Source organism: Euprymna scolopes, chromosome 6 (genome assembly GCF_053919585.1).
Source record: "Euprymna scolopes isolate OS-2025 chromosome 6, ASM5391958v1, whole genome shotgun sequence".
Lineage (NCBI taxonomy): Eukaryota > Metazoa > Mollusca > Cephalopoda > Sepiida > Sepiolidae > Euprymna > Euprymna scolopes.
In genome coordinates this window covers 119,232,683-119,246,357 of record NC_136487.1, presented here as the reverse complement: position 1 = coordinate 119,246,357, position 13,675 = coordinate 119,232,683, and the positions used below count along the sequence as shown (strand labels likewise).

Here is a 13,675-nt window from a genome sequence, read left to right as displayed (position 1 = left end):
ACGTACGTACGTTAAATGTACTACGGTATTAATATACGTTAAATGTACTACGGTATTAATATACAGTTTCTTTCTGATAAAGCTAAGTATACTACTACTACTACTACTAGAAAAAAAACATACGGCACGAGTTACGCTGACTCACCGGTTCCCGTTAGAGCACCGAAGTTAAGCAACGTTGAGCCTGATCAGTACTAAAATGAATTCCGGGTGCTATATAGGTGCTATATGTGCTCTCTGCTTAGCTCAGCATTGTTTCCCTTCGTCTAGTCCTTCTTCTTGCCACTAGATTCAAGCAATGCCGATTTAGGAAAGGTGTGGTTGCGGATTGCGCAATTCTTGTCTCAGAATTACAGGCACAGTTAACTTTGTAGTGGGTATCCATTGCCTATTGAGACTGAACGGAGTCATCTACTCCTCCTCCTCCTCCTCCTCCACCTACCACCCTACTACTACTACTACTACTACTACTACTACTACTAATAATAATAATAATAATAATAAGAAGAAGAAGAAGAAGAAGAAGAAGAAGAAGAAGAAGAAGAAGAGTATTTGTACTTATATGTAATAGCATTTTGTCTATGTGTGTGTTCGCTTTTTATGGACATCAAAACGACTGGGCCGATTTTTTTTTATTTCACAGAAATGTACTTTATGTGTCTGAGAGTGTTCTCGGATACGGTTTGTATCAGAATGCCTTCGATAAGCGTCGAAAATCCATTATCGAAAAAAATCTGATTAAAAATGCAACAGTCCGATTTTAACCAAAGTTAAAACCGTTATGCGATCTCACATTACCGGTACATTTGAGAAGTTTTGTCACCGCTCAAATTGAAGTTGATAAGACAGGGGCGCGTTCGAAATGAATGTTTCTGTTTAAAGCACAACTCAACAATGATACTTGACTTTTGCATTTTAAACTTTAATTCAAGCAATTATATATAAAAATAATTTAATAACTATTGCTTCTGCATACTGACTAGACTACTGACGAAACATACTACTAATGACACGCACACATTATATATATATATATATATATATATATATATATAGTCAAAGGAGCTATTGGCTCCTAACTCGGAAAGTAATGTGTAACCTTGGTAATTCAGTTGTTGTGGTCCTACAGGGTGACTCCCCCCCCAAAAAAAAAACAGAGAACATTCAATTATTTATCTGAGCATTTTACAGTTAACGGAGAAAAAAAGGCCAAAGACCCTAGTGTTTTGATGTGATGTTTTGAATATAATAAACTAGTTATGACCAAAGTTTCATTTCATTCGGACAAAACACTAAGAAACGGGGCCTAATTAGAGTTGGGGCCCGTTTTTTTGGGGGTCACCCTGTATAAAAGGGTCATAAAGAAATACGAAAATAATAATTTTGGTAGAAAGAATATACTGCATAAGAAAGTGAATGCAAAGAAAGGTATTTTTGACTGTTAAGTCAGATAGTCTGTAATCTCGCGTTAAGTCGCGATATTTCCGGTATTTACCTCTCTCCTACCGCGAGGCGATATGACCCAGGGACGGAAGGTGGGACGATGAGCCAGCGTCCTAATAGGAAGAGCAATATGGCCCTGGAAAAATAAGTTTAAGTAGCTCCGTTGTCATTCCTCAGTAACGGCGCCGTAGACTACAAGCGTTAAATTTGCTTCTCCCAAAATCCAATAAACAAGGCCTGGGAGGGTACACCTTCTAGGGATACAAAGAGCATTTGTATCAATCCAACAGCTAAAAGGACACTGAAATTACCCAGTTTTTGTCGGACTGATTGTCGAATTTTTCGACATAAGGGTCACGATATTTCTCTACAAGAGTATTAACTCTCGGGGTTTTTATAATGGTTAGAATAGTTATAAGTGTTATGAGTGAGTGAGTAAGTCTTCATAGCGAAATAAATATTTACAGATAAAATTATTTATGTTAAGATATTTTAATAGAAAAGAATGTTAGAACACAAACAATAATTTAAAAAATACAGGTTAGCCCAACCTGTACAGTCTGACAGTCATACGTATAGGTTACTTAAGATGACGCGGACTTTAGGGTAGAACTTGAAACACACGTATCATTTTAGTCAAGGGTTAGGTGTCAAAGAGAGCAGACCGATTCGGAGTCGATAAGGGGGGTAAAGACGGTTTTCAGATTGTGATGAGAGTAGAGCGGATCAGAAATGGCGATAGTCTAGGGTCAGTGTTATAGCTTTCCAATGGGGAAAACATCTGCTGTAAGTACCATCAAGACTTCGAGTTGTACGAATCTTCATTACAGCCTCTCCGAGGGTCCGTCAAATAAAGATCAAAGATGGATCAGGGATGTTTCTTTCATTAGCCGATGTGAAATCTCAGAGATTGCGAACACACGTGTACACACGTCATATAGATGACTGCGAACACGTGTGTATACACTCTGTATACACCCATTCATTAGAAGACCATAAATATATAATAGCATAAATGTAATTACAAAATTGGTTAGGATCACGATACAGTATTTTTTACGAGTGTTTCCAACAATGTTTAAATTCATAGAAGAGTCACACACATCCTAAGATGGTGCACTATTTGAGGATTGACTTTCAGATTAACCCTTTTTCGCTTCGACTGAGTTTAAAATCGATTCGTTGTTAATTTATCTCGGCGGTCGCACGTCTGATCACTATTTAATTTATTTAGAGTCAGGATTAAAATTTCCGGATTAACATTGTTCGAGTGTAATATTTCAAAACCAGAAATCAAACTCGTCAACTGTCACTTGACGGACCAAAAATAGGATAAGGTAGGGTTAGGAATCATGTATAAAAACGATAAAATACTAAAGAGAAATCCGTTATGGACGCCAAAGCATCAAACTGAATAATAGTCATCTTTAATTTAAAAAGTCGCTCAACCTGACTTGGCGGTAGGGTTAGGGTTAAAGTTACGATTAACCTGACTTGGCAGTAAGGTTATGGTAAGGGTAACGGTTAACTCTACTTGGCGATAAGGTTAGGCTTGGGGTTAATCTGACTTGGTGGTAATGTTAGGGTTAGGGTTACTGTTAACCTGACTTAGCGGTAAGGTTAGGGTTAGGGTTACGGCTAACCTGACTTGGCGGTAAGGTTATGTGGGAAAAATTGAGAAGGCTTACCGCAAAAACGTGCTTGTGTCTGTCTGTATTATTGTCTCAGAAGGAAAAGCGAAAAGATCCAAGATGGCGGCCGTGGTCTTTTAATGCCCACGGTCTGAACAGTTCTCGAAAAATCGCGTCTCACACGTGACTTTGAGGTGCGCCCGGCACCATAAAAGCAAGTTGCTGTAGGGAGTGGGAAGAAGCGTTTAGACCTGTGTAGAATGAACATCGTCAGACTTTTCCGAATTTGTTTACATTAAACTTGAAGGCAACGATATTGTATTCGGTCAAGAAGCAAGCCAGCAGAACAGTGTTCCATAGGCGGTCAGTTCTAAGAATGAAGCGTTCAGACCTGTGTAGAGTGAACATTGTCGTGCGACTCAGACTTTTCCGATTCAGGTTAGGGTTAGAGTTACGGTTAACCTGACTTGGTGTTAAGCCATTATCTTGCAGCACTATCATGTATTATATATTGGTTTAGTTATCGTTTACCTCATATCAACTCGTTTGGTGTAATTTAATGGCGAACTCAATTATTTGGTAATATGTATTACTAGCAGGCAGGCCGGCGTTACCCAGTCGTAAAATATGCATAAATATTATATTTTAATTCATACAGAACTAAGACATGTTCATGCGAGTATTATGGGTTTTTTTTTCTAAACAGTTCACTTCTTGTTAATAAAAATAATACTCGAGCTGAGATCGAAACCAAAACCTATAGACAGTGAGTCAAGTACGATAAACATTAGGGTATCTTGACACGATGTTTAAAAATGTTTTCAAACCTACTTATTCTTAACATAAAGAATCTGTCATGTGAACGATTCACGCATGTGCATTCGTGAAACAGTTGACAAGCAGATAAAAATCCGATGCCCCCTACTATAATTTTTTCAATTTGGAAATTATACATATATATACTTTTTATTTATTTATACATAAATATTTACGTATCGCCACACATTCATGAGTATGTTTCAGCCAACTAGTTATAAATAACTTGATATCATCATTGATAGGCATCAGTCTTTAATGGATATTGGTGAAAGTTCACAGAAGTTCTAATCTGGAGAGTAATTTAAGACAGAACTTTTGTAAAAGCAACATCGGCTGATGATGTCTCCAGTTAGTTATAACTAGTTGACTGAAACATGCTCATGAATGTGCAGTGGTATCTAAATGTTTATGTAAATATAAAATAAAAATTATATTTTTCTCTACCTTGATATTCAGCACCCTTGTATAAACCTCGTAAACTTCATTGGTGTTTTTATCTCTGAATTATATTAACCTGAAATATGCGTGCACTTATGTTTGGGTGACTGAGTGCACATATACATATGTGCTTCGATTGGAAAAGACAAACAAAACCTTAACCAATATGTATGTGGGGTGTGTATGTATGCATATGTATGTGTGCGTGTGTGTGTGTGATTGTGGGTGCATGTATATATACATATATGGATGGATGGATGTATGTATGCGCGTATGTATATATATGTGTGTATTTTTACGTATATATCTATATGGGTGAGTAGATGTATGCGTATGTATATGTGTGTATATGAATGTGTGTGTATATGTGTGCCATTGCATATGTCTCTCTATATATACGTGTGTGTGTGTATATGCGTTCATGTACCTGCATGCGTATGCGTGTGTGTGTATATGCATACATATAGGTATATATGTGTGTGTGTGATTGTGTGTGCGTGTGTGAATGTGTATATATCATCTGTTACCTATATTCCATCTTATATGTGTGTGTGTGCGTATGCTTATGTTTAGGGGACTAAGTACATGTGTGCATGTGTATTTTCATTGAGAAAGACAAAGAAAACTTTAACCAATATATGTGTGTGGTGTGTTAGTGGGTGGATATGCGTGTGTGTGCATACATTTTTGTTTGTTTGATGTATGTATGTGCCTACATGTGTATGAGTGTGTGTGTGGGTGCATATATATACATATATGTACATATGTATGTGTGTGATGTGCATGTATGTGTGTGATTGTGTGTGCGTGCGTGTGCGTACGCGCGTGCGTATATATCAAAAAAGAAAGAAAGTCATAAAAAAACATAAAAATCTTTACTAAATAGACCAAAAAGACCCCTCCCTTCCAAAAGAACTAAACTCTGATTGGACCCCACGACACGCTGATCATTGGCGACAAAAAGTCTGAGACTGACATTTCTCTGAAAAACACACTCAGAATCATTAGATGTAAAATGTACTCCAGAATAACCCTTCACTTAAAAAACCTTTATATAAAAATATATCTGAAGAGAGCTGTACAAAGCTTGAAACGCGTTATAAAAATATTTTAAAATAAAAAATGATAAAAGGCTGAAAACCCCACAATTGTTGGCTACACTCTTTATATATATATATATATATATATATATATATATATATATATATATATATATATATATATATATATATAATTATGTTATCAAAGAGTAAATCTTAACAAAGCAAAGCTTATCAAGGTAAGAATTGTTCAACATCATTAAAGGGAGCAAACAATCATATTAAACGATATATATATATATATATATATATATATATATATATATATATATATATATATATATATATATATATATATAAAGAATATGTCATGTGAACGATTAACGCATGTGCATTCGTGAAACAGTTGACAAGAAATATGTAAATATGCCTGAATAAAAAATCAATACGAAAATATATGTAAATGTTTATATCTTTTCTGTATTTATTTCCAATGTGTTGACGTGTAGGAATACAAAATGTCTTTTGAAAAAAAAACAAGAATTGTTTCTTTCACAAAGCACATAATTTTCGACCGATCTTTCGGTCTTTGTCAGTGTGAATGATGGAAACATGAGTGTAAGGCGAGCAGGGTTAGCAGCAGGAGGGGCACGGGTATAGCCAATAAGGTTAAGATCTATTTACATATGACCCTTTCAACATTTTTGACTTGGAATGGTCAGCAACTTCTGTGGCTTCTGTTCACAACTAAGTCTTTCATAAAAATAAATAAATCTCTCTCTCTCTCTCTCTCTCTCTCTCTCTCTCTCTCTCTCTCTATATATATATATATATATATATATATATATATATATATATATATATATTATTATTATTATTATTATTATTATTATTACTACTACTACTACTACTTCATATCACCCTTCGGATACGTTGTGCCTACTTTTAATTACTATTTACCATATGATTCCATTTCTTCATTATCATTTCAAATCTTAATGTCATTAAGCCAACTTTTCTATATTTACATTTTGTATAGTTCCGATCCTCCTTCTCCATTGGTGAGGAGGATTTAGCTTCGAAATGCAATGGCTTAAAGCGGTTTCTTCTGAACTTTTATGATGATATAATAAATTTACATACGACTTTTAATTTTCATCTTTCATTTAATATTTTATACACACACACACACACACACACACACACACATACATATATATATATATATATATATATATATATATATATATATAATTTTTAGTAATTTGAAAATCCATGAAAAATGTGTTCTTTCCGTAAAAATAAATATTATTAACACTTCGGATTAAAACTCCATTTCAAATCATAATATTTTCCTCTTTCTTGTTTTTTCATATACTATTCGGTCAGATATAATTCCGATTTCTGAAGTGTAAGAAAAATTAAAGCATGTCTGCGCGGCGAAATGTAGTAATGAATTAAGGGCGATGCAAATAAATAGATAAATAGCAGGTGCGAACACGAGCGAAAAAGCAATCACGTCGTTTTCCTCAAAGACTACATTCAATAGTTCAAAATTGTATATTTTTTAAAGATTATGGACATGATGGATGTATTGTCGTTAAAATCAAGTTAGTTTTGCACATGCAATAGAAACAAAAACCCTTTTTATTGTTAACTAGCGATGAGTACCCGGCGTTGCCCGGGTGTTTGGATGTGTGTGTGGAAACTCCGTGGGTGGGGGGGGGTTAAAAAAAGTAAGTATGAGGATCGAACCCGAACCGTTGAGGCAAAGTTGTAAATTAAAGTGTGAAAAAAAAACGTGCGACGTTAACCATTGCCCCACCACGAGATGCTAATGGAAACACGTTTGAATTTATTTAATTACTTGGATTTGGCAGGTGCCCGTTTTAATGAGTTAATGAGGTCAAGTTTGATTGCGAGATAGTATTTCATTTACTGCTGAACGCTCCCCCCCCCAAGATGTTATAGGAAAAAGACTAACCCACATGCGGCGAGTGACAAATGTTGAATATTTATCTTTCGGAAATCGAGCAAATTAAATAGACAGGCGAGCTTCGTTGTTAACTCTGAGATATTACGATTTATATGTGATATAAAAAGTTTTAAAAAGTTGTGAACCGACCGACCGCTTCTCTGAAAGAAGCCTTTTGTAGACATACAGAAAAAGCGAACACACATACATACATTTTCGCTTTTATATTTATAGATTAGCCGGTACAGAATATTATAATAAGATTCTAAGACTTAATATCATTATATCTTGGTTTAAATCTCCGTAATGGAGATAAAAGTGGTGTAAAACTGTTGGAGGAATTCATTTCCCCCCTCCTTGAATGGATATTCTAAGTTACTTGTATTTAACCCATAGTATTAATTATTTACCTGAAATCAAAGTCGTTAAAAGTTATTGTTTGTAATTAGCTTAGAGAGGGTCTATCTGGCATTTCTTCATGAAGAACTGTCTGATGGCAAATTTAAAACGTATTTTGTCATAAAAGACAGAAATGACTTAAAAAGCCAACTAGACAAGTACTGATCCAGTAAGTAATATACTGTTTGACTCTAGCATGAATCTACTAAGATTATAAGAAGACAAGATATATAGCGGGTGTTACAGACTTCATATCTCTTTTTACTGATGAATAGGTGTCAAGGTGTCAAAGTATCAAGGTAAAATTAAATTGATCTTAACGTTAATTTGTTCAACGTGTCACAAACTTCAAATAAAATCCAACCTTTGAACTACTGCATATAGGCTTTCCAATAAAACTAGATGGATCAGGAAGCTATGTGATTACTAGGGCTATGACAACAGCATACTCTTTTCATTGTTTTGACTCTCGAGTGTGTATTCGTTGATATTTTATATGCTTTTATATAGAGTGAGTTGATTAATTGTGTCTAACTATGTCGGATATATACTCGAGAGTCAAAACAATGAAATGAATATGCTGTTGTCATCGCCCTAGTGATTACCATGATAAAGCATAGTTTTTTCCTATCATTCTTACCAAAGGGCGTACACTAGTTTAAAATATAACTTTCACAAGCAAGAACACCCGACTACCTACAACCATTATCAACAATTTTCCTCGACTCTCTATCTGTGCCTAAATCCAAGGCAGATTCTATAAACAAAGCTTCTTTCCTAGAACTGTCTGCTTGTGGAACACTGTTCTAGTGGCTTGCTTCCCGGCCAACTACAATGTGATAGCCTTCGAGTCAGTTCTTGTTGAACCGTCTCATTAAATAATCAAATTGTACCCAACTTATACTAACATTACACTTAAACTTACATTACCAATTACTACACTACCACTTTAAGTTCATTAACCCTTATCTTCGAATGGCTGTCGGGCCTTGATAAGTGGTGACTCCCTTGTAAAATAAAATCATAAGGCGTTGTAAACAATGATTAGTAAATTATTTTACTCGTCTTTAATTGTACTATATCAGTATACAACATCAATATAGATATACTATATCAGCATACAAATGTATAATTTAAATTTAGTTTCTATTTATATGGAAAAAGAAAAAGTTCACCCTCAAATCTAAATTAAGCTTTTATAACAGCAACATATGTCTATAAGGAAGTGAATCCTGGCATCTTAAAATCAGCCAATAGAGAAACTTAGACACGTTTGATTCTAAGTGCCTTAGAAAGATTAACTGGATCAAATGGAGCGATCGAATTACCAATCAAGAAGTCAGAAACCGCACTAACCAACAATAATATGAAAACGATGTCTAGATATGTCCTAAGATTGATCCTAGTGAGAATTGCCAGCCAAATGCTCCAATGGATCCCTGATAGTAAAAAAAAGAAGAGCAAGATCAAAAAATAAACTGGGAGCAGATAATCGAGAGAGATTTGATCGCAACGGGAAGAACTGGAGTTACGCTGTGAATCTGGCTTCAGACAGAAAAAGATAGTATTCTTTGATTATCTAATGCGTCGCAGGATGCGCTGGTTCCTAAATCCAAGTAAGTTCCCATTGCAGAATGAAAAACAAGGTGAGTGCTTCAAATTTTGTTGCTTAATGCAAATGGCGTCTATGATTTAACTCAGTAATATTAGTTACAAATACGCAGGCACGAAATCTCCATTAGAGTAAGTATTTGGTTATTCTCTTTACAAAATGGTTATTATAACTTGCAATGGAAGATCTCTCTCCGTGTTATATATGCAAATAGAAAAGTACCTGTCCCAGGGCGGGTAAAATTAAATCCCCAGACAGAACGATTTTGCACCACTTTATATCCTCTTAGAAACATTAAAATTAAGAATTAAGAATATTAAACCTTGTCTGAAATCCTTCTTACAATTATCTTGGTCGATAACTACACTCCATTGCAAACTATCTGTATATTTTATTTACCTTTTATCCAAGCATTTAGACACAAAGTCAGGTATGGCTTTGAAGAAATGTAACATATTGCACACCTAATTGCTCAATCTGTGTCGTTAACCACTTAGTCACCGTCATCTTCTGTCTTTCTATATATAAAGTTAAGTATGTGTATATGTTTACATATATTGTATAAATATGTATGGATAAAAATCAGTACGAAAAATATATAAATGTTTATATCATTTCAGTATTTATTTTCTATTTGTTGATGTGTAGAAATAGAAAAAGTCTTTCGAAAAAAAAAACGAAAACGTTTCCTTCAAAAGTACTATTTCGACTGATCTTTCGGCCCTCTTCAGTTGTATGTTTACGATTCAATCTATAACTAATTAAGCTGTCATTATGAATTTAGAAAGAAAGCTGATACCAATTAAGAAAAATTACCCGAATGTTAATTTCTTCTGAAGATCTCTTCAACTTAAACCTTACATTTGAAACATTTTCTAAAATAAAGATCATGTAATGGATTTAGATCAAACTTGGAGTAAGGATTCCAGAAATAAGGTTTAACATTATTCTATATTGATTTTAATCTTCATAAGGGAGCATAAAAGTGGTGCAAAATAATCAATTTTACCTGCTCTGGGATGGGTATTCTAGTTTAATTGTATCCAACGTCTAGTCTATTAATTATTTAGCTGAAATCCAATTCATTAAAAGTTATAAAAAAAAAGATTCGATTAATTTACTTACCTGATGACCCTGGCGGTCTCAGTAAAAGAAAGATAAAAATTAAAATCGACATTTGTCGAAATGTTCCCATTGTGAACGGCATGAAAGGCTTGAATGGTTCAGTTGTGTCTCGCTAGACGTACGAGTGTCTCGCTGTACGCTTTGATTCTAGACTGACAAGCGGAGGTGAGAGTTTTTCATTCCTTTCCTAGGAAAGTCTCGACCCGTATGCTTATGTAAGGACGGATCATCTGGCTTTTTATCGTTTTAAGTTTCTTGTCCAATATCACGCTTTAAACGTAGCGACGTGAGACGGCAATAAACGAACCTCGAACTTTCTCCTTCCTTCCCCTATCCCCTCTATCCGGTTGCGTTGTCACCTTTTCTTTCTTACCTTCATTCAAAGAGAACAAGCTCTAACACGCATCACTTCCTCTATCCACCTTTCTACTTCTTTTCTACCGATTTATTTCGTTTTCTTTCGTCTTTTTTTCAGGAAAGAAAGAATGTGGAAGGAGGATGAATGGATGGGATTCACTCTGTTACATCCACGCGCCCTCCTACTTCATCTGGGATTAATATTGGATGTCCAGTTCTTTTTTTTTTTTTTTTTAATTATTTCTTTACTCGCGAGTCGTCTTTTCAGTGGATTTGTTTTCGTTGATTGCTGGGTCAGTTGGCTGATCCTGCATTTGAGCTTTCTCCCGCTTATTTTAGCCACCAACATCTACTAACAGTCCACTGGTAAACAGCCACTTGCTTCTTAGCGCATATCCAGTATACTTCTTCTTCTTCTTCTTCTTCTTCTTCTTCTTCTTCTTCTTCATCATCATCATCATCATCATCATCATCATCATCAACTTTCCTCCTCCCCCTTCTCCTTCTTCTTCTTCTTCTTCTTCTTCTCTATCTACTGTTAGTTTTTTCTTTCTTTTTCCCCTATTTTTTTCTTTCTTTTTTATTACTTTTCCCTCTTTCCTATTACTATTATTTTTTATTTTCTGTCATCCTTATTTTCTTCTAATGCATCATCGCCATCATCATCATCATCATCATCATCATCATCATCATCATCGTCGTCATCATCATCATCATCATCATCATCATCATCATCATCATCGCCATCATCATCATCATCATCATCATCATCATCATCATCATCATCATTGTTTATTCTTCCTCATTCTACTTTTATTTCATTTCTTATTGCTTATATATTTTTCCTTCTTGTTTATTTTTCTTCTTACCCTATATACTTATCTTTCTTCTTCTTCTTCTTCTTCTTCTTCTTCTTATTATTATTATTATTATTATTATTATTATTATTACTACTATTATTACTATTATTCTTACTATCATTATTATTACTATTATCAATTATATTATTATTACCATTAATGCTACCTCTATTATTAGTACGATACTTATTAATATTACTATTGTAACTATTGTTATCACTATTGTTACTTATATTATTATTAATATAATTATTATTCCTATTATTATTACCGTTATTTTTACTTATTTTATAATTATTACTAGTATGACTAATTTTATCAATTATTATTATTATTATTATTATTATTATTATTATTATTATTATTATTATTATTTCCTCATCTATTTTCTCTTGTCTTTCTTCTTCGGCCGTTTCATCTCCTTTTTTATATTCTCATACTTTTTTCTTCTTTCTTTCCTCATTTTTCTTTTCTAATTTTTCTTCATCCTTTTTTATTCTTTTTCTTTCTTTCTTCTTCATTCTCCCCAAGTGCGTATATTTCTTCTTTTATTCTGATATTCTGATTCTGCAATAATTTCCCTCCATTTATAGCCTCCTTCATCTATCTTCTCGCTCTCCTTTCTTGCTTACCTTATACCCCTCTTCCTCCTTATTTTTTCCTTTATTTTTTTCTTCCCTACCACTCCATTTTTTCCTTTTACTCTTTTTGTTTCTTTTCTTCTTATTATCATTATTCCCCCCACCTTAATGCTGTCCTCCTTCTTGTTCGTTCCTTCTAATTTCATTCATTTTTCTTTCGCAACAGTTATTATACTTTATAACTACATATCGTTACCATCCTAATATTGAATCTCCACTGAAAAAAATAACTTTCATTTAAAATATAAATGCATCAAAGTATGCACAAGTAGATTATTGATTTCTGTTAATGGTTAAATCAAAGCAGGCCAAACAAATCTGAGCTGACACTCCTTTGTGCTCTAATAAACAACAGAACGTATACATCTGTCTATTCTCGATATAGGGATAAACTATCCTAATCTTGTCGTCGTCGTCGTTGACATCATTCTTTTGAGAAACAAAAAAAAGCTAAGTGGTCTCTCTCTCTCTCTCTCTCTCTCTCTTTCTTTTTTTATTCATCGCAAAATAAAAAGATAATCAGTTTTAAAGTGCGACTCATCGCGTATAGGCGCATGCCAGCTTAACTCTCAAGTTAAAGAAAATGTTCCTTTTTCAAATTGAAATAAATTATTCGCTTAATGTATATAACGATCCTTGCGCAAATGATTAATTCTCAGGAGAGAATTAATGACGCCGTAGAGTGTTTAGAACTCGACAAGACCTGCCAAGCAGACGTAACAGACGCCATATCAATCCCTTGATCTAAATGGGATGTGTCTATCATTTTATAGGGTTTAATACGCTGGGAACTGGTTGTCGTGCCCAGGATGACACGGCACTTCCAGAGTCGTCCTCGCGGTTCGAACACACCAAGTTACTTTCCCTGATAAATTATTGTACCATAGAGGTACATAGATATTGAACAGAAAGAGCATGATTTAAAGATTTGGGACGACTTCCATTTTATACATATGATGTAAATTTCATAAACAATAACATGATCTTATCAGATTTCCCCAACCCACATAAATATTCGGGAAGAATTCGCAATATATTTTACGATTATAGTCAAAAGTCAATTGTCAATTTCTGGTTTCTTGTCAATTTCTGTCAATCGCTCTTGTCAATTTCTGGTTTCTGCTATTCTATTTAGTTGTATAATTAGACATGGCCAGCGGACAAAAAACTATTCTTACCGTGTGGACAGGGAGGCTTTCATGCTATTTGAGAGGAAAATAATCGTAGATTATAATGGAATGTATCTTTCTTGTCACCGTCGTCATGTCTACCGGGCAGAAACCGGAAGTCAAAAGGAGCAAGAAATCTTGACTATCAGCAATTTTGCATCGAATT

General features: G+C 34.3%; 1 protein-coding gene across 1 annotated transcript in view; it reads right to left on the bottom strand.

Annotated features, from left to right (window-relative positions):
• The window catches only part of LOC145277913 (fibrocystin-L-like), a 401,092-nt gene extending 389,839 nt beyond the window's left edge, over window positions 1–11,253 (bottom strand). Inside the window, exon 1 of the mRNA XM_080129971.1 lies at window positions 10,483–11,253. Coding sequence (XP_079986097.1) covers window positions 10,483–10,564 — 82 coding nt within the window. The 5' untranslated portion in view covers window positions 10,565–11,253. The remainder of the gene's footprint in view (window positions 1–10,482) is intronic.
• Window positions 11,254–13,675: the final 2,422 nt, after the last annotated feature.